This window comes from Pelmatolapia mariae, linkage group LG12, assembly GCF_036321145.2.
Source record: "Pelmatolapia mariae isolate MD_Pm_ZW linkage group LG12, Pm_UMD_F_2, whole genome shotgun sequence".
Taxonomy (NCBI): Eukaryota; Metazoa; Chordata; class Actinopteri; order Cichliformes; family Cichlidae; genus Pelmatolapia; species Pelmatolapia mariae.
In genome coordinates, this window is record NC_086237.1 from 34,061,662 (window position 1) to 34,080,184 (window position 18,523).

Below are 18,523 nucleotides of genomic sequence, written 5' to 3' on the forward strand. Positions count from 1 at the left end.
CAGGTCTCATTATGGCAGAAACACACATTTATTTGTCAAAACGCCCCTTTAAATTCCCCCATAGACTGAACAAAATAAAAGGTAAATTTAAAAGTCATACATTATATATTCCTGTATAAAGCCAGTCCACCAAGGATAACATCAACTAAGATGTTGACTATGGACTGATTTTAATCACTTAAATCACAGATAACCATAAATAAAGCTCACTGTAATACATATTTCTTAGCTATTTATTCATTACTTTCCCGACACAGTATTTGTGTTAATGTGCCATGTTGTGGCACAATACAAATTGTTTCTATATTAAATATGGAAAAACTGGGTTGCAATTTCCCATACAAATCGACACAATAATAGTTATAGTGTAATAATGAACTAAATGGCTTCTGTGTTTTCTGCTTTTCAATTGCATGGACACTCTACTTTTCACCACAGGAGGGCGATCTTCACCAGCAACATCATTCAAGGAAGTACAATTACCAATCCAATTCTTCTATATGATTAGAAGATATGGGCCCCCCGGTTTTCAGTTTCCAAACATGTGATGATTTTCAATCTTACAGAAAAGAAAAGAAAGAGAAGAAAAGAAAAGAAAGTGAAACAAACAGCAAGGTGTTTCCGTCCTCTCTATTATCTTTCCCCTCATTAGAAAAATGGTGTGGACAGTTTTATCTTTGTGTTGTCTCTTCTGTGACCTTGTAATTCTTCTGTGTATCCTGATTGGATGAACTAAAAGTTATTAAACGCTTAAAGGTCTATGTCTGGAGTTCACTAGTTTCTCATCAAGGTGACAAAATACCAGCATGCTTTACAGGCTTCGCTTTAACACAGCAGATTCTGCCGATGTGTGCTTTCTCACAGGAGTGATAACATACAGAAAATTCACACTGACATGAAACTGCACTAAATGTGAGCTGGTGTTTGTCTCGATTTCTGGATTACTGCCGCAGGTATTCACAGAATAAACTGAGTGTTCCTCCATGATGTAAAACATACAATATAAACAGATGAATATAAACAACCTTAATATAAGGCACGAGTATTTATATAATTTCTAGTTAGAGTCAACTGTATTATAATTATAGAAACTAAACTAGTAAATATCATAGCTTTCTATAGTTTTAACTTACAGTAGGTTGTGTGTTATGCAGCGTGGCTCCATGTGGTGACAAGCTGCCTGAACAAGGAAGACATTAGACTGTGAGACTTCATAACGATGTGAGAGGGAACATGAGCGTCAGAGGGCTGCTAAACAGACATTCAAACAGCTGCAGCAGACTTCAGGACAGTAGCTGACGTCCCAACAGGCCTGTCAGACTGATTCATCATAAACACAACTCTTATTCTGATGTTTTATTTTCATGTAGAGGATGTTTTTCATCCAGTCACACTGTCAGTGTTTAGCTCAGTTTGGTCTCAGCTACTCTATTCATAGAATATTATATGTTTTAACATTTATCCATTATCTTCAGCTTTTTCAGCAATTTATACAACATATTATGATTCTTTACCTCTTTTATTAAATACTTATAACTTTATAACTATATTTACTTACATAGATATTTATTCCAGATAGCTAATTGCTATTATATGTATTTAAACTTAGTATAAGTATAAGTATAAGTATAAGTAAATACTTCTGCCTACTCCTTTTCAAACAAATTTCAAACAAATAATGAAATGATATTTTGTAATGATTGTGAAGGGACATGTTTGAAATGTTTGAAATAAAAATGAACTGAACTGAAAAAAAAACTTAAAAAAATATTGCCACATTTATGTAACTATTTAGTTTTATTCATTTACTTAGAACTACTTTTGCATTATACGGTCTTTTTATGGTTTATCCATACTTTGAAATACATAACCTATTCATATTCACTAAGTCCTCTAATTATATTGTAATTAAGGGTTTGTTTAGTTAGTTGAGTGATATTAACCTGCTTACTCTATCACTGGGTTAGGAAGTAAAATGGCAGCCATATCAATGACAGTCAGTTTAACTAACTATTTACACAGCCTTACATTGAAAATAAGTTAAATTGCTTATGACTTGGTAAAGATTATCTGTCATGCCCAGACAGTGTGGAGAGAAGAAAACAGAGAATGTATTTAGATCAGGTGAAGTTCAGTGTTGTGCCTCTACAAGGCCACAGGACTGTCAAGGCTGTATGAGGGTTTTATGGGCGATGCCTGGGTGAATAAGAATGCTCCCAACACTGAATTAAAAGATGACTCCCGCTCTCCAGAAGCTTGACAGGAGAGGAATTAGATGAGGATGCCAAACACACTGCAACAATCACATCCAGTGGTTTTTATAGGAGAGCTGGTGGTTTATTTTCTTTGACTGGAATCCTAGAACCCCCTCTGTCATAGAGCAGCTGTGAATAATCATCTAAAGAACAGAAGAAATCTACAGTTTATCAAAAGAAGACTGGTCCATCCAAAACATGTCATTAAAAATAAAGGAAAGTATTATATGTGTAGCATGGGGAAAACTGAGGACAGTCCATATGTAGAACATAGAGCAGAGGTGTCACAGCAGGTTTTAATTAAAAGTTATTTTCAGTCTGGGGAGCTTTAAGGGGGCTGCTTCAACGTTCTGGACTCAATCCCATTTAATACATCACCTCTACCCACACAAAACCCACACCACACACTGAGTGTTTTCCCATCCGGCTGTCAGTAAGAAGCCACAACAGTCAATGTGGGTTAAATAACTCACTATTTACAAGACAAGAAGACAGACACTGCCCCTGTGGGAAGCCAACTCAGTCCCCAGAGTTCTTGATCATAACAGAGCTATTTAAGCAGTTTGAGCTTCTGCAGTTTATGTCCAAGCAACGCTCAGCTAGACTGCAAAAATACAAAATGAAAACAGAAATGGTTACACCGAACAAACCAGGTACAGAAGGGAGCAGCCTCCAGGCAAAAATGTGTTGACATGTGAGTGCAGGCAAGTGGAAATTACAGGTGAGATCAAAAGGTTCCCCATCAAAAAAAATGATTGTTCTCCTCAGTGAATGGTTGTAAATGTATACAGTAACACTGAATGAGCTAAATACTATTGGTTATTTTAAGATGGGAAACAATACATTTTTCATTTTTTCAAAGTGGGCTCTGCCTCATGGTTTGGTCCACAACCTACTCCTCCTCTCCTTCTTTACTTTGCAAACGGTAAGACGTTATTATTTCATCCTAACACTCAGTAAGTTCATCACATTTACTGTTCTAACCAGGCTGCATTTTAGCTTTGATATGTCTCTATTAAATGTTGTGCTTGTGCCATGTTAATCTTAATGCATGTTTATGGCAGCAGGAGGTGTGTGCAAATACAACTCACTGAACTGATTTTATTTGGTTTTATCAGTTTCCTCAATGTTCCCCCACGCCAGCCTTTTTTAACAAGCCTGGAAACACCCCTGCTGCACACCTGCCAGCAATCCTGACTATTCATTACTTTGTGTCCCAACTGCTTGGTCCTCAGTGTTCCCATATTATGTAGAGTCATCACAAGAGCACACCTTTTTGAAATGTATTCAGTATTTAAATGAAACCTCCTCCCTCAACACACAAACACCTCTAAGAAAGATAAAATCCTTCAGCGACCAGACAACAAAAACTCAAAGTGGCTGAAATCCCCAAATGACATCCTGACTGCACTCGGAGCACTTTGTTTTCACAAGGAAACAAAAAGAGGAACATTTCCCAGTAAAAACCCCCCCCACAAAAACAAAGACGAATCCTCTGGGTAGACACCCAAGTATCTTTTGCTCAAGTCTCACATACAGCCAAAAAGCCCAAAACAAACTCTGATACGATTCTTACCTGTTCCACCTGTTGCACTTTGACTGTAGGCTCTTTGTTTCTGCATTGACATCTGACTTTTTCATACACCACCACAGCAGACCACATTAAACACTGCAGGAGCTTGCTCTGCCATCTTTTTGTAAATTTTCACTTTAATGTGAACACAAACTCACAGAAACACACACACAAAGGTTGTTACCCGACACTGCTGGATTCAGGTTTGGTAGTTTCTGCTCGGTTGGTGCAGAATCACATTTCGTTTTTGTTCTCTGAGTATCAGCCAAGGTTTCTGTTTGAAACAAACCCGGAACACAAAACACATTTTAATCACTGAGTTTTATTGGCACTGTAAAGCCGCTTTGGTTAATGTTTATTTGGATATTAAAAGTACATAACAATACTTTCAGTAGTTTTTCACAGTGAAACTATCACACAATAACAGAGTTGGTACAGTCACTTTATGAATGACATTATTGGCACAGTTAAGACAAATATTTAATCACATTTAGCCTCCAGTGATGATCAAAAGAAAGGGTTTAAAGTTTAGGAAATACTTTCATTTTCACTTTTCACATATATTAAACCTTTAAAATATTGGAAACCACAAAAATACATGATTATGTTTTTTCCTGGATGTTTCATTTTAATGCAATTTGAGCAAAGTCATCTATGACAGCATAACGGGAATAACATGCTGTGGCAGATAATTTCAAAAGGAACTTCTAACAGCGCAACAAATATCAACACAAACTGTTTGTGGGCAGTGTGTGTGTGCTAGCTAAAGCTGCCCAGAGATGGAGAACGACCTAAGAAAGACAGGACAGAAGAGGAAGAAGAGGGGTTATATTTAAAGGTAAGGACTGCTCAGTGATATTTGAAAAACTGTAAACTGTTACTATCACGTTTTATATTATAATTTTTTAATCAAACAGTGGGTCTGTTTATGATGTGTTCTGATAAATTTTGAAACATCATGCGAAACACACAGAGGTAAACTAACTAATTCAGAGGTTTTTTAGAGAGTTACACTGATGAATTTACAGTGAGGCAGTGTGTTGGACCGGTGCCCAGCGACTATTGTGTTCATGGTCAAATTGGGTTACATCCAGTGTAGCAAATTTGATTTTAAGCAGATGATGATGTGTCCTACATAATAGATTCAAGCTGACTACATTCATTAGAATTGGAATACAGATTGGAATTTTGTTTGTAGTCTCACATACTAACATAATTTTATGATTATTATTATTATTACCACAAGCTTCAGTTAGCTTTGCACAAAAATCGCTGGTAGAAATATCCTCTAAAAGTGCTTTTAGTACATCTCAGAGCCTGTATTTTTCACTTTTGAGTACTTCAGCTTTTACCGGAGTACTTTTTAAACACAGGTTTCTGTACTTCTATTTACATAAAGAATACTTTTGCCACCTGTGATGATACTGGAAAAGGAACATTTTATGTATATTATTTACATAACTGGGTCTTAATTAATCATTTCTAAAAGATATGTGAAAATCTTTCATGCTGCAGAACTAGGATATAGTAATTACATTTTATTTTAGAAAATAGTGACGAGACGTTGCATTAAAAATGGGTTGACCTTTTCAAAGACATTTTAAGAAAATTAAACTTCATGGATTTGAATTAAAGACTGAAAAGCACAACAAAGACCATCACAGTGCATCATTTTCTAAACTGACTGTAACCCTCAAAAGTGTGGAAGCAATTACAAATCTTTAGCCAGACTTATTTTAGTATTGAAGAAGAAGAATCTGGTCAGCCTTGTTCCAATACACTGACAATAACAGTGATCTTGTGATCTGTTATTCATCACTGCTGATCACCACAACCCTAACCCTACGGTAGAAGAATATGCCATTTTTGCTTCTTTTTTCATATTCTTTGCAATCGTGGGAACAAAAAAGTAATTTTAAGTGATGTGTATAAACTATTTATGGAAGACTATTATATAGGAAAGAAGATCTTTTTATATTTCTCCATAATACAGGTGTATGGTCACAGCTGGAGCCATTATTTAAACCTCAGAGGGCTAATATCAGCTGTGATTAAATAAAGTAAATAAAGAAAACAATCATTTGATCCACAGTCAGCTAATGCTTTATGAAACATTGCTTCCATACACTGATGCACTTTGGTTCATTTTTTGCGTTCCTCGATCTCCTCCACCTCGCTGGACTCATCGACTACTTTGCCATTGATCATTGTTTGAGTCACGACTTTCACAATCTTCCTAGTCCTCACATCGGGGTCTTCTGTAACACAGGAGCGAACAAGGGTTAGTCACACTAATGTTGCTAATCTAAAGCCACAGAAAGTGTCATTAACAGTGTAACAACAGTGCAATGCTCACATAAGAAGTTTATATTGAGGCTACGAAGCCATACTGACCCCGAGAAAAGGGATTCCTACTTTCCCCGAGTGAGTCATGTGCTATTTTGATTTTTTTATGATCCCGTGTGAGTATCAAGTGAACACATGTTCACAAAAGAGTTTGAATAGCAAAGGAAAGGATCAGATTTTCCTGCATTGTTAGCCTACTGGAAGAATTTAAGATGACTAAAAATACCCAGCTTTACAAGAGCAGACTGTAACAGACATAAAGGACAACAGCACTCAAGTTCTTTTTATACTGACTTCCTATAGAAGTCTGTACTGAAACATAGGACCCTTTTGCAGTAGTGATGAATTCTGGCCTCTGGTATGACACTGGATACCATTCAACAATGGTTTTCAAACTTTTTTTTTGCCCAGAGCGCACCAAAGTTTCGAGGCACACCTGTATTCAAGTGTGTAAAAATAGATTCTGTGGCCTCGATCATGCCTGCTTGAGGATAAGCACACGCACGAGAGCTGCAGAAACTGCTGGTGAGTATGCCTTCCTTTTTACATTGGTTTCATTTGAGTGATGTACATTTCATCACCAATGAGGTGAAAACGAAACGCCGAAGTCTAATTATTTGTCCAAGCAAAGCTTTACTAAAATTTTACCAAATAAGAGTGTGTTGCTCAGAGGGACTCCAAGCAGACTGAATTAAAAAAAAAAAAAAGTAATAATAGTGACAAGACGTCCCACCTCTGCAAGCGATAATATCCAGTTAAGTTGGCCTTAAAATGCATTGCGATTGGTGGATTGTAGTGTGACAGTGTGCCGCAGTGAGTCACAAAACATTTTCAGAAAAACGGACATCTGCATCGAGCCTTGAATTTATGTCACTCTGTCCCAAGTCACATAAATTCTCAAATGCTTGGAGCACAAACAGCAGCAGACACCATGGATAAATATCTATTCTACTCTCTTGTAAAGTTCTCTAAAGTTCTCTTGTAGATCACATTTTTAGTTGGTGCGTTGTATTAAATGGCTGACAAGTGGACATCTGCAACGAGTGTCACGATCACTGTCTCGTGACAAGTGACACCCTCCTGACCCAAGCAGACCTTAGGACACTTCTGAATGCAAAAACTATAATTATAAAAACCATAACTGTAAGATTAAGGTACTTCTAGTAACCTATTTGTGGCATCTGCCTGTAGTATGACACCCACAATATTGTATTTATAACTGTTTCTTTTGCTCTACTAGCAAATAACTTCTGTTATGAAAGAATTTAACACAAACCATCAACAACCTTTATATTTCTAGTTCAAATTCAGCAGTTTTAAAGCATGTCAACTCTGGCTCAGAAAACTTGTTGGATTAAGTGCTTCTCCCAGACTAGCATTATCCAACCCAAATTTGCCGATGACACGCTCAGATTTGTTCAATTTAATAATCTGAACTTACTTTTAAGAGGTGGAGGGGGAGTTTCTTTCACCCTGTAGGACAAAATTATAATCAGTGAAGGCAAAGCAGAAACCAGGTTCAAGCAAATACAGTTCTGCATTGTGGGAAAAAACACTTTGTTCTCATGTTTTCTTTTTGTCTAATTATTTATTGTATTTTATATCTATTCTTTTTTTCACTGTAGTTATGGGCATCATTTATTACACCTTGTCGCTAATATTCATACCATTTAAGGTCATTAAGCTTGCTTATTAAAAAAGAAAGTAAAAACATTTTAGTTAATGATTAAAAAATGTTTTAACTAACTGAAACAATTATGCTTAGTTAGTGTAGTAAAAATGTTATTACATCTTGCTTGATGAGGCATTGATGCACATTTTTATTGAGAGTCTGACCATCGGTCCGTTGCTTTTAAAAAGTTATGTGTTTTTATTATATTACCTGCACTGATTTTTCTAAATCTGGTCTCAGAGACGTGTCCTCCATACAGTAGTTAAAAAGACTAAAACAAAAAATGAAACTAATAACAACTAAACAAAAACTAAACATTTTCAAATTCTGAAAACTAAACTGAAAATAAGTAAATCAACTCTGAAAACTAACTGAAAAGAAACTAGTTTAAAAACAAAAAGTCAAATATGAAATAAAAATACTAATTAGAAAACGCAAAGCTATAATAACTCTGATATGAACAATCATAGTGAACTGAATATGACGCTACAGTTGCTTCTGGGTAGCTTAATTTTAACTCTGTCCAAAGTTTAGTCTATACAAACGGATGTGCAAAAGTAAATAACCAAATAAAATATAAGGTGTTAATAAGCTTGAGATTCCTGGTAGGCTGATTTTTCCGTCTAAATGCGACCCCTGTTTCTAATCTATGCTCATCTAAAACAAACTGTGGTCTAAATTTACTGGACAGACACGATAATCTTATTTCTACTAAAAAATGCACATATGTCCCAAAATGGAGAACATTAATTCCTTTAATTCGAAGACTTATAAATGCACAAATGCATTCTTCTTGTAGAAAGTATGAATAACTACAAGAGTCAGTTGTTTTTTTGATAATATTCAAGTAAAAAAAATATGCATTTGAAAAGGAACTGATCCTGTGACTGTTGTTATTTTGGGACTGTGCATCCCTTAGGCTTAGATTTGTTTTTCTACTTGCTTACACGTCCTCTCCTTCCAGCAGCCTCCTGTAGGTGGCGATCTCCATCTCCAGGTTCTGCTTGATGCGTAGTAGCTGTTCGTAGTCAGTCTTGTTGCGCTGCATGTCCAAACGTAGCTGAGACACCTCATCCTCCAGCTGTGTCAGAATGGCCTGAAGACGGTCCATCTCCACAGAGTACTTGTGTCCCGATTCTCCGAGATTTCCCTCTAACACGCTAACCTGTAAACACAGCATACAGATGCTGAATAGCCACAACAGATAACACTATTCTCCTCTGTGTTACATAATCGCTAAAGCTGGCTTGAATATTCAGACAGGTCACCTCCAAACAATAGTAAAAATTCGCTATATGTCATCAAGAACTGCATTTAAGGAACAGCTTCATCCTGAGAAGCACAGATAACAGTCTGAGCATGCATGGTTAAAAACACATAATGTCTTTGGAAACAATAATCAAATTTTGAGTTAGTTGTCCAAAATGTCGTCCTTTGCTTACTTAAGATGGTACTGCCCACTTTGACATTAAAAAAAGAATTTTTTTTTTTAGTAAAGTGAAATAATTAATGCTCTAATGTCTGTGTGCTAAAGATGAAGCATCAATAACGAGCGTGTTGGCTTAGGGTGAAAGTAGAATAGATTTGCCTTTTGGGGAATTAATTACAGAGCAATCACAAAAAACAAAATAACAAAACGGCCATTTAAATATTTAAAACTGCATGAACATTTTTTTTTTTTGCTCTTAATGGCATATAAATTGGTCATCGATTGTGTACACAGTGATTCCTGACAGTCAAACAAAGCCAGAAAATTTTAAAATGACACGTTACTCTTCATTTTCTGACTTTCTTTTAATCTTTAACTGCTAAATCTCATCAGTAGTGCAAATAGCTAAAATGAGGCACTGGCTATAAGAAGCCGAAATGAAGCCGTTGCTGTAAAGGATGCTCAGCACCACGAAGTAAATCTTTAGGAGACTAAAATGAATCAATTAAAACATAAAGAAGGATCAAAGCTGTGTTAAAGGTTTGGCTTTGTTAAAGTAGTATAGCAGTCTTAATTTTGGGAATGGCCAAAAAAATTATTAAGTTGTAAATTTATAGTCTGATACTCCTGCTCTAACGGGCTGTATGGTCTTCATGTAACAGTAGAAACCTTGAGGATGAAGGTAAACACAGTGAGGATAAAATGTTAAAGCATCCATATTAACTCACTGTTCACACGGACCATAAAGAGTGTCACCACTGTCAGACAGTCAGTCAAAAGATTGCTGCTTTGTAATTTTACCTATTAAGAAGTTTTCCTGTCAGCACTATAATACATTTGCATCCATTACTGTGTGGTCAGGCTGAACAAATATCTGAAAGCTACATTTGCCTCCAGTGAACATGTCTGTATGCTGTACATTATTTCTGAGTTCACAGGAAGTGGAGACAAAACACCAGGTTTTTGTGTCTTGTCACACTGATTGATTATGGAAGCATTATTAACCTGCTGTGTACATTGTATCTATACAGCAGCAGCTCTTAACTGACAAAAAGAAGGCAGCTGTTACCTATAGCTAGTCTCGACAAGTGTGCGGGGGAGGATGTGAGGATGGGGTGAGGACCAGTCATTCGTGTCCTCATACAGGGTTTCTAATGTCTCCGTCTCACGGAAACCTCACTGCTGAAGAAGATAAGTAGTCATTCAAATGTATATGAACAAACTGTACTGTACCTGTTTACGAACGCTCTCAAGCTCAACTTCTAGAGCCTGAAGGAAACGCCGCCTCTCACTGAGCTCACTTTGGGCACAACGCAAAGCTTCGTTGCTTTCTTTGACCTCCGACTGTACTGCCTCTAGCTGTAAACACATAACAACATAATATTCAAAACAATTCAACACAGCACTCATCTCAGGGTGCTTCATACTGTAAAGTAAAGACCCGACAACATTAGGTAGAGAACCCCCAAAATCAGGCAATCCCTTATGACTTGAGACACTGAGGAGGAAGAACGTGCTTTAAAAGGAAGAAACCAGAACCAAGATCAGGGCGGAGCAGCTATCTGCTAAAACTGGTTTGGTGATGACAGAGAAGGGAAGGCAAAAGAAAATTAATGTAGTAGCATAAAAATGCTTGATGAGTAACAAGAGGTGAAGTATTTGATTACTTTCTAGCAGCCTAAGCTGGTTAACTAAGCAATGTTTCAGGTCAACCTGATGCAGCGCTAACTATAAGCCAAAAATGAAAGTTTGAAGCCTAATCTTAGTATATCATTGAATCTAGTTAGGAAGGTGATTCTGGTAGCTGAAGGCTTTGCTTCCAGTTCTATTTTTAGAAACTCTGGGAACCAGACGTAGGCCTGCAATCTGAGAGTGAAGCGCTCTTATGGGATAATATAATACATTAAGGTCTTTAAGATGTTATGTGGACTGACCCTTCAAGACTTTCTATGCAAGAAGGAGGATTTTAAATTAAACGATGAGCTTAACAGGAAACCAGTGAACAAACAAGGGACAAATATGATCCCTCGCTCTCTCTCTTTCTCTACTCATTTGGACCAACTGACAGCTTTTCAGGGAGTTTTTAGGACATGCTGATAAAAAGGAATGACAATAGTCCCGACTAGCTGTAACCAATGCATCTAGTTTTTTAGGTTCACTCTGCAACTGGATAAATTATAATTTTTACAATATTGCAGAGGTGAAAGAAAGCAGTCCTACATATTTATTTACTGTGGGGAAAAGACAGAAGAACAAGAGCTGGTTTGTGCAGTTACACACCTTCTTCAGGTACCAAGACTCTGCCTCCTCCTTGTTCTTGCGAACAATACCCTCATATTGGACCCTGAGTTCAGCCAAGATGGCCCCAAGATCAGGACTTTGAGCCGCATCCACCTCCACGTTCACCTGCTCATTGTCCAGACGGGCCTTCAGGGAGTTCATTTCCTGCAGACATTTAAAGAAGGAATGGGGGGAAAAACAGCATCTTACTGTAGATGCACTGTAATGTAAATCATGGTTATAACAGAAATATTTAGATGTAAAAACACAGCTGAAGAGCCACAGTGGGTCCTCGACTTGTATACTTTACTAACTCTTAGCACGCACAAAGCAAACTGACAAGACAACATGTGCTGTACTTGGTTTTTGAGATTTGTGTTTAACTTAAACTTTTCTTCTCCACCTATTAATCCACCAACTTCAACTTCAAGTGGTTTTAGTACACTTAGTACTGCCTGTTGATACAGACATTGAGCAAACAAAAAGAAGTTGTGTGCTAAAAGAGCTGCTATATTAAAAGAAAACCATTAACATCGTTGACATTTGTTTGTTTGCATTTAGTCATTTAAATGCCTCTGGTGGATTAAGCTTGTAAACTGAGATGTTCAGGGACCAGAGCTGAAATTTAGAAAAAGGTCTGACGTTCAGATGGAAAAAGCCTGTTGAGCCTGCTTGTTTTGTTTGTTTTTTTAATAAAGGAGGAGCTTTGAGGCTTCCTTATAATTGGCGTGAGACTGTTTCAGCAGCGTGAGACTGAAGGTGAAAGTCATGCCATCAGTGTGAGAGCTGGTAAACCTGCTTTAACATCATCCATGTTGCCTAATTGGCTGTTTGTTTTCAATGAGCTAACCTATTGCTACAGCAGATGTAGGTAGGTAGGTTAGAGTCGATCAAAACGCTAATGTACTTTGTTAAATTAGCTTTACAGCTGTGCGAGTTTAGTGTAAACTTGGTGCTGCAGATGCTATTCAGCAGTGAATTCCTAAAAGCTGTTAAAGTGGTGCACAGCACTGCAAAAACCACACCCCATCTCCATCATTAAGTAGCTTTAGTTTATGTCTGTGAAGGTTCTCAGTCATCCAGGTCATCGAAGTATAGCTTGGAAAGAAAAGCATCTGGACTTCTTTAAGATTCTTGAATTCAAGTGAATTCAAGAAACTTAAACTAGCTTTCTCTTTCTTCCTTTTTCAGTTCAGTGGTCTGTTGTGTATTTAGTTCTATTTAAGTTTCTAAACTAGACTAGCTTTAGTTTAGTATTTGTATTCTCAGGTCTTAGTTTTGCTAAGTTTTCACATCTCCCCTGTGTTCCCTGTGACTTCTTGTGAAGTCAGTCTTGTTTCAGTGTTTGTTTATCTTTCTGTCTTTGTGTCATGTCTGAGTTTCTGTTTCCGTGTTCTGTTTCTTCCTGTTTCATTTCAGTGGTTTGTCGTGTATTTAGTTCCATTTGCCTGTCACCTGTAATTGGTTACAGCTGTTCTCACACCTGTTGCTTGTTCCTCGTTATCCTCTGCGTATATATGTGTTGTCTCATTCATCCCTTGTCCTTTATCACATTCTCTCTCATGGCTGTGTCCTTCCTTGTGCAGTTCCCCAGATGAGTTGTACTTTCAGCACCTGACCTGCTGCTCTTTGTTTAGTTAAGAGCTGTGCAATAAAGTTGTTCTGGAATTTTAATTCTCGCCTTGCTACCTTTGCCTACCTTGACACCCATAATAACATAAGCTACATGTGCAGGAGTACTCCCACAAAATCAGCTCAGCTTTCGTATCACAGAAACTTCACAGCTCTCTGATAACTATTTTATGCTACCATTTTTCACTTCCTTTAAATCTTTACAGTAGTTGTAAAGTTTTTATTCACAACACATGAAGCCTCAAGAAAAAACCAGTGCCAAGTGATAATCTTCAGAGGACTAGCCAAATATAATAAGATTTTTTAAAGAAAGAATCCCACCGTGAATTAAAAGTATTACTGTAGTGTTCATAAAGCTCACAAGATAATTAAAGTTTAAATGAGTGATCACTGTAGCTGCCTAAAAGAGTGCGACCACAGGTTGTGGTCAGAAGGCTACATCTACTTCACATTTGCTACAAACTAATTTCTGAGACATTTATATGGTAGCTGCATCAACACCCCTTGGGTTTTGTAGTTCTTACTTGCTGCAACAATCATGAATTTATTTTTTTTTTAATTCTCGAATTGGGAAAAATTAGATGTGTCGAAAAATAACAAAATAAAAAAGCTGCACTGTACAGTTATGATAACACTATAATTACAGTCAGTCAAATTTTATACATTTTTAAGACAAAATAAAAAATTCCCTCTGTGTAAAATTCAGTCTATATCCTGGACACCACACCTGAGTGCCTAAACACACACAGACTGTTGCGATGACTGGGCTCAAACACTCCTGCTTTGTGTACATTGGAGTTACCTCGTTATCTTGAAGCAGTCTGGTTACAAAGATGAAGGGTGTGTCCCTGTACTTATATTATCGTATTTCAGACACCGGACACTGTTTAAACCTTGTGGGAGAAAACACAAACTGACCTGGCAGAGAACTAGTTTATATGAACTTGTGTCTTGTGAAGAAGATAATAATAATGGATATGTAAACACTTTTTTAATCTCATGTAACCTTCGTTTTGGCAGCAGTCTCACCTCCTGGTGATTCTTCTTGAGGAAGTAGAGCTCCTCCTTCAGGCTGTCCAGGTCTCCTCGGAGAGTGGCGATGATCTGGTCGTGGTCTGACTTTGCTCTCCTCAGAGCCTGACAGTCCCTCTCTACTGACTGGCACAAGGTGGCCTCTGCCTCCCATCTGCAGTTTAAAAAACAGCATTAAAGATAAGATTAAATCAAATAAATCAACTTTCACACATGTGCTGTAGCTCTGCACTTGAGAACAGAAATATCTGATGTAGTCAGGTTGGATATGAGCAATCAACAGAATAACAGCTGTGACTTTATTTCCAGAACACCCGTGTGTTGTGTTGAAGAGATTTCATATAGCAATTTGTACCACAATTTTGTGGCAAGTCGGCCAGGCAACTCAATAAGAATGCACACATACATTATCCACAACGTTCTGGGAAAAGCTAAAATTTCTTGAGGAAATGGGGGTAAATGCAGAAGGTAATCACAGAAATTACTTTTAACCTGCCAGCTCTTCCTGTACACTATATCCAGGTAACCACGTTACCTATGGTGCATACAGCATTTCTAGTTGTGTGAATGTGTCTGAAGTGGCTACTTCCTGCTGTCTGTACCTGTGGAAAATATCCCAACACGATTCCCTGTAAATTCTCACAAGTTCATCTTAAGAGAATAGGAGGTCATCAGTAAACATGTGCAATATTAGACCAGGTTTGTACCTTTTGTGTACATTATTGACAAATAATCATTATCATGAGATCTGAAAATACTGCAGATTATTTAATACAATCTTTCTGTACCTATAGATCAAAAATATTCCTGCTTCTGCATAAAGAAAATGACTTTTGAACAAGTAGCAGAAGTGACACTTCCACGCTATTTTCATTTTTCCTCAAGTGCCTCAGGAGGCAACTAGCTCTTAAAGAAAATCAGTTCCCATAAACTTCTACATTAAAATATCCAACTTTACAACATTAAATAGCAGATTTACAGCCTGGTAACTCATTCGTGAGGATACTGGTGTTAGGGGTGTTGACACTTTGATTAACAGGCACCTGATAAAGGCAGCTGGAGCTAATTAGTAGTTCTTCTGCGAATTTGGCACTGAGGCCACTCAGGAATGGATGCACAAATGTGAAAAATCGCACGCAAACTCCTGCAAAGCTCTGTGTTATTAAGGTCCACACTCACTTTGCTGTAAATACCATGAATCACTGTCAGCTGACATATTACTCCCTCACATTAGACCACAAAACATACCATCAACACACTGTGAAAAACACCAGCAGCAGGTATTTCCTGACTCTGTCACCTTTAGCTTCACCTTGCCAACTGTAGAATCTCCGTAAGGGGACGATTCTCTTTCTGACCTGCACCATCTATCATATTCTCCTCTAACTGACGTTGCCATTGTTCGGTACTGGAGCACCCACCATGGGAATAAGGCATTTATTTCGGCGCCTGACAGAAAGGTCATTTATTCATACTGTTTTGCAGTCTGGCGCTCCCATGTGAACACTCACAGCCAGGGAAAAGACTGCAGTGTGACACTCACTTGACCCTGAAGTCATCAGCTGCCAGCTTGGCATTATCAATCTCCAGCATTATACGGGCATTCTCCAGTGTCTTCCTTCTAACCTAAGTGGAAGAACACAATGCACAGCAAGTTAAAATCACGTGTAGTTTTAATGTGTCTAGCTCTAACATATGTTAAAGATTAATGTGTTAAGCTGAGTTCTTCCACCAAAATTGTACTTCAAATTAGAGAATTCATGACAAGACATCACGCACAAATATGAAAAAAAAAAAAAAACCTCAAGACAGGAAGTCTTAAAATGAATTGTAGAGTCTAAAGCACTAGACACTGACCTCCTGTCCAATGGCATGGGCCTGTGCCATCATCCCCTCAATGTCGTGCCCTTTTGGAGCTCTCTCCAGCATAAGCTGCTTGATCTTCACCTCCAGCTCAGCATTGGATTTCTCCAGCGACCGCACCTTGTCCAGGTAGTTGGCCAGCCTGTCGTTCAGGCCCTGCATGGTCTCCTTCTCGCTGACGCTGACGCTGAGGCCGTTGATAGAGAGGCTGGAGCCCAGCACATTAAGGCCATTGCCCAGAGAGAGGGAGCGCGACAGAGTGCCGATGGAGGAAAGATTGGAGACAGAGGGTTTGGAGCGGATGCTGCGTCCACTGCCCCTCACAGAGATGCTGGAGAAGGAGGGCTGCCGCACTGAGCGCACAGAGAGAGCAGAGGCCATGGTGTCCACTACACAGATAGTTAGATACATTTGGGTCAATAAGGATCAATAAGGAAGACAAAAACACAGCTAGAGGTCTTTTTATGCCTATCATACACCAGAAAACTCTGAAAGGGCTAAAAGTCAAGGCACCCTGTCATATCTTAAGGTAGTATGTCATTAGGCTATAACATTGTTCAAAGAATGGAGTCACTATTTACGAGACTATAACTAGTTTCCTTTTGAGATGATTTCCCATCAAGAAAATAAAATAAAAATATTAGTAAGTTGATACATGAACAGGCTGTCATGGCCACTTCTGTCTTATTATGTTCTCAAAATCACCCAAAAGGAATAGAAAGTACTTCAGAATAGACAACACTGGTTAGGAAAACAGAGAGTGCACATCTATTGGTTCTTAAAGTCACATGATTAATCCAGCAAGATCAGCCATTTGATTTGTCTTGTTGGATTTGATAGATCTGAAACAACTCTGAGTTTTATCACTTTCTACTAAACGATTACCAAAAATGTAACAATAAATGATTTTCTTGAGATCCTGAAAAACTTAAAAAGTCATTTGGATCACCCTGTAGCATTTTTTGTCATCTTTTCTGTCTCCCTTTTCCAGGTTTCTACTGAACATTCAAGCAGGAAATATTACCAATCATGTTTCTGATCTACTAAAGAAACATTGTGTTTGAAATACAAGTGCTGGATACAAGCATCATCACTCTTTCCTCATCAGAGAGTTATTTAAGAAGAACAGCAATGAGGTTCTAGTAAATTTCAAGTCCCTGAGAGCTTTACATCATCCAGAAAATGTGTTCCCTATTCAGCTACTCTGAGCTGTAATTTGATGAAGAGAAACAGAGGAAAAGGACAAAAGCAGTATTTACCTGGAGCTCAGTTGTTTAGTTGGTCTCTTCTGGTCGCTGATGGTGAGAGTGATTGTTGTTGCTGGAGCAGCTTTCACAGGTGAGTCCGGCTGTAGAGGATCAGCTGTCCTGGCTGGGGAGGAGCCAGTCATGTAACCAATCCCACAACAACAAAGAAGAGGATGCAATATGACACCTTGTGGAGGACTGAAAAAATACAGAGGTGCGCATGAGTTTAAATCAATGTGTCCTTTCATTTGAGGAAAAACTGTACTGCTACTGTCAGTATAGTTTATAGTTTAACCTGCTTTTTTCAGGTAATATAAGTATATCTAAGATGGATATGGCAGAAAAATCATTCAAAAGAGAACAAATGTAATAGGTTGTTGGGGGAAAAGAGTTGCATTCACTCAATATTGTTACATAAAAAACAAACCAGTCCTACCCAGCAGAAAATGTGGCCTTTACTGCTATACTTGTCCTCACAATAGCTTCCTCAGACTTGAATCTGACATGTCTCTTTTCACAGTGGTTGTATTGAGAGCAGACACAATGGCTTTAGAGTGATGTGAGAAGGCTTCACCTGAGGACGGCCAGCCAGGAAGGGAAGAAACGAGAGGAAATGGGAACAATGAAGAAAAAGAATGAAAAGAAAGTGAAGACCCCTGAGAAATACACAAAGAAATGCAGGGCGTAGGTGTGGATGAACTGGAAACCTGGCTTATATTTACACACTCACAGACACACACACCCACATCAACACGCACAGGCACCATTTTATAAGGGTGAATTGTCTCTCAGCCCTCTATTTCCATCTTAGCGCATATAATCCCTTGTTACTGTTGAAAACATGTATGACTTTTGATTTCTTTGGGCTTTATCATGCCAAGAAGATCAGAGCTCTCAGTGACAGTGACCTGATTTAGTGCTGTATGAATTACATCTCACTGCAGCCATCCCCGCCCAGCGCTTGTCTGCATTGGCCAGCTACATTCAGGGACAGCTCACGGTGGAAACTTTCTTTTGTGCCGTTTCTAAGCTAACCGTAAAAGTCACCTATCACCTGTCTGTTTCTACAGGCTGCAGGCACAGTAACATTAATGACTTAAAGCTGTCCAACTTGGTCCAGAATGAATCAAACAAATGGATAATTAATTAACTTAATTAACTTAAACTAAATGTGGTCTTAACTGCAGGACAAGT

The 18,523-nt window shown here is 38.1% G+C and overlaps 1 protein-coding gene across 1 annotated transcript; it reads right to left on the reverse strand.

The window, feature by feature from the left end:
- Window positions 1-5,970: 5,970 nt before the first annotated feature.
- On the reverse strand, window positions 5,971-16,463 carry krt1-c5 (keratin, type 1, gene c5). Its single transcript, XM_063490003.1, has 8 exons — window positions 16,077-16,463; window positions 15,763-15,845; window positions 14,217-14,373; window positions 11,556-11,720; window positions 10,509-10,634; window positions 8,794-9,011; window positions 7,616-7,647; window positions 5,971-6,086 (listed from the first exon to the last, which is right to left on the reverse strand). The coding sequence occupies exons 1-8, from the start codon at window positions 16,461-16,463 to the stop codon at window positions 5,971-5,973; spliced, it is 1,284 nt and encodes a 427-aa protein (XP_063346073.1).
- Between the last annotated feature and the right edge of the window lie 2,060 nt (window positions 16,464-18,523).

What these genes read in the sequence shown, in the direction of transcription:
- krt1-c5 (XM_063490003.1), bottom strand. Translation starts at nt 16,463, where the DNA reads ATGGCCTCTGCTCTCTCTGTGCGCTCAGTGCGGCAGCCCTCCTTCTCC. An exon ending in GCTGATGACTTCAGGGTCAA is followed by an intron (nt 14,374 to 15,762) that starts GTGAGTGTCACA and finishes TTTAAACTGCAG; the next exon opens with ATGGGAGGCAGAGGCCACCT. An exon ending in TCCCCCTCCACCTCTTAAAA is followed by an intron (nt 6,087 to 7,615) that starts GTAAGTTCAGAT and finishes CCTGTGTTACAG; the next exon opens with AAGACCCCGATGTGAGGACT.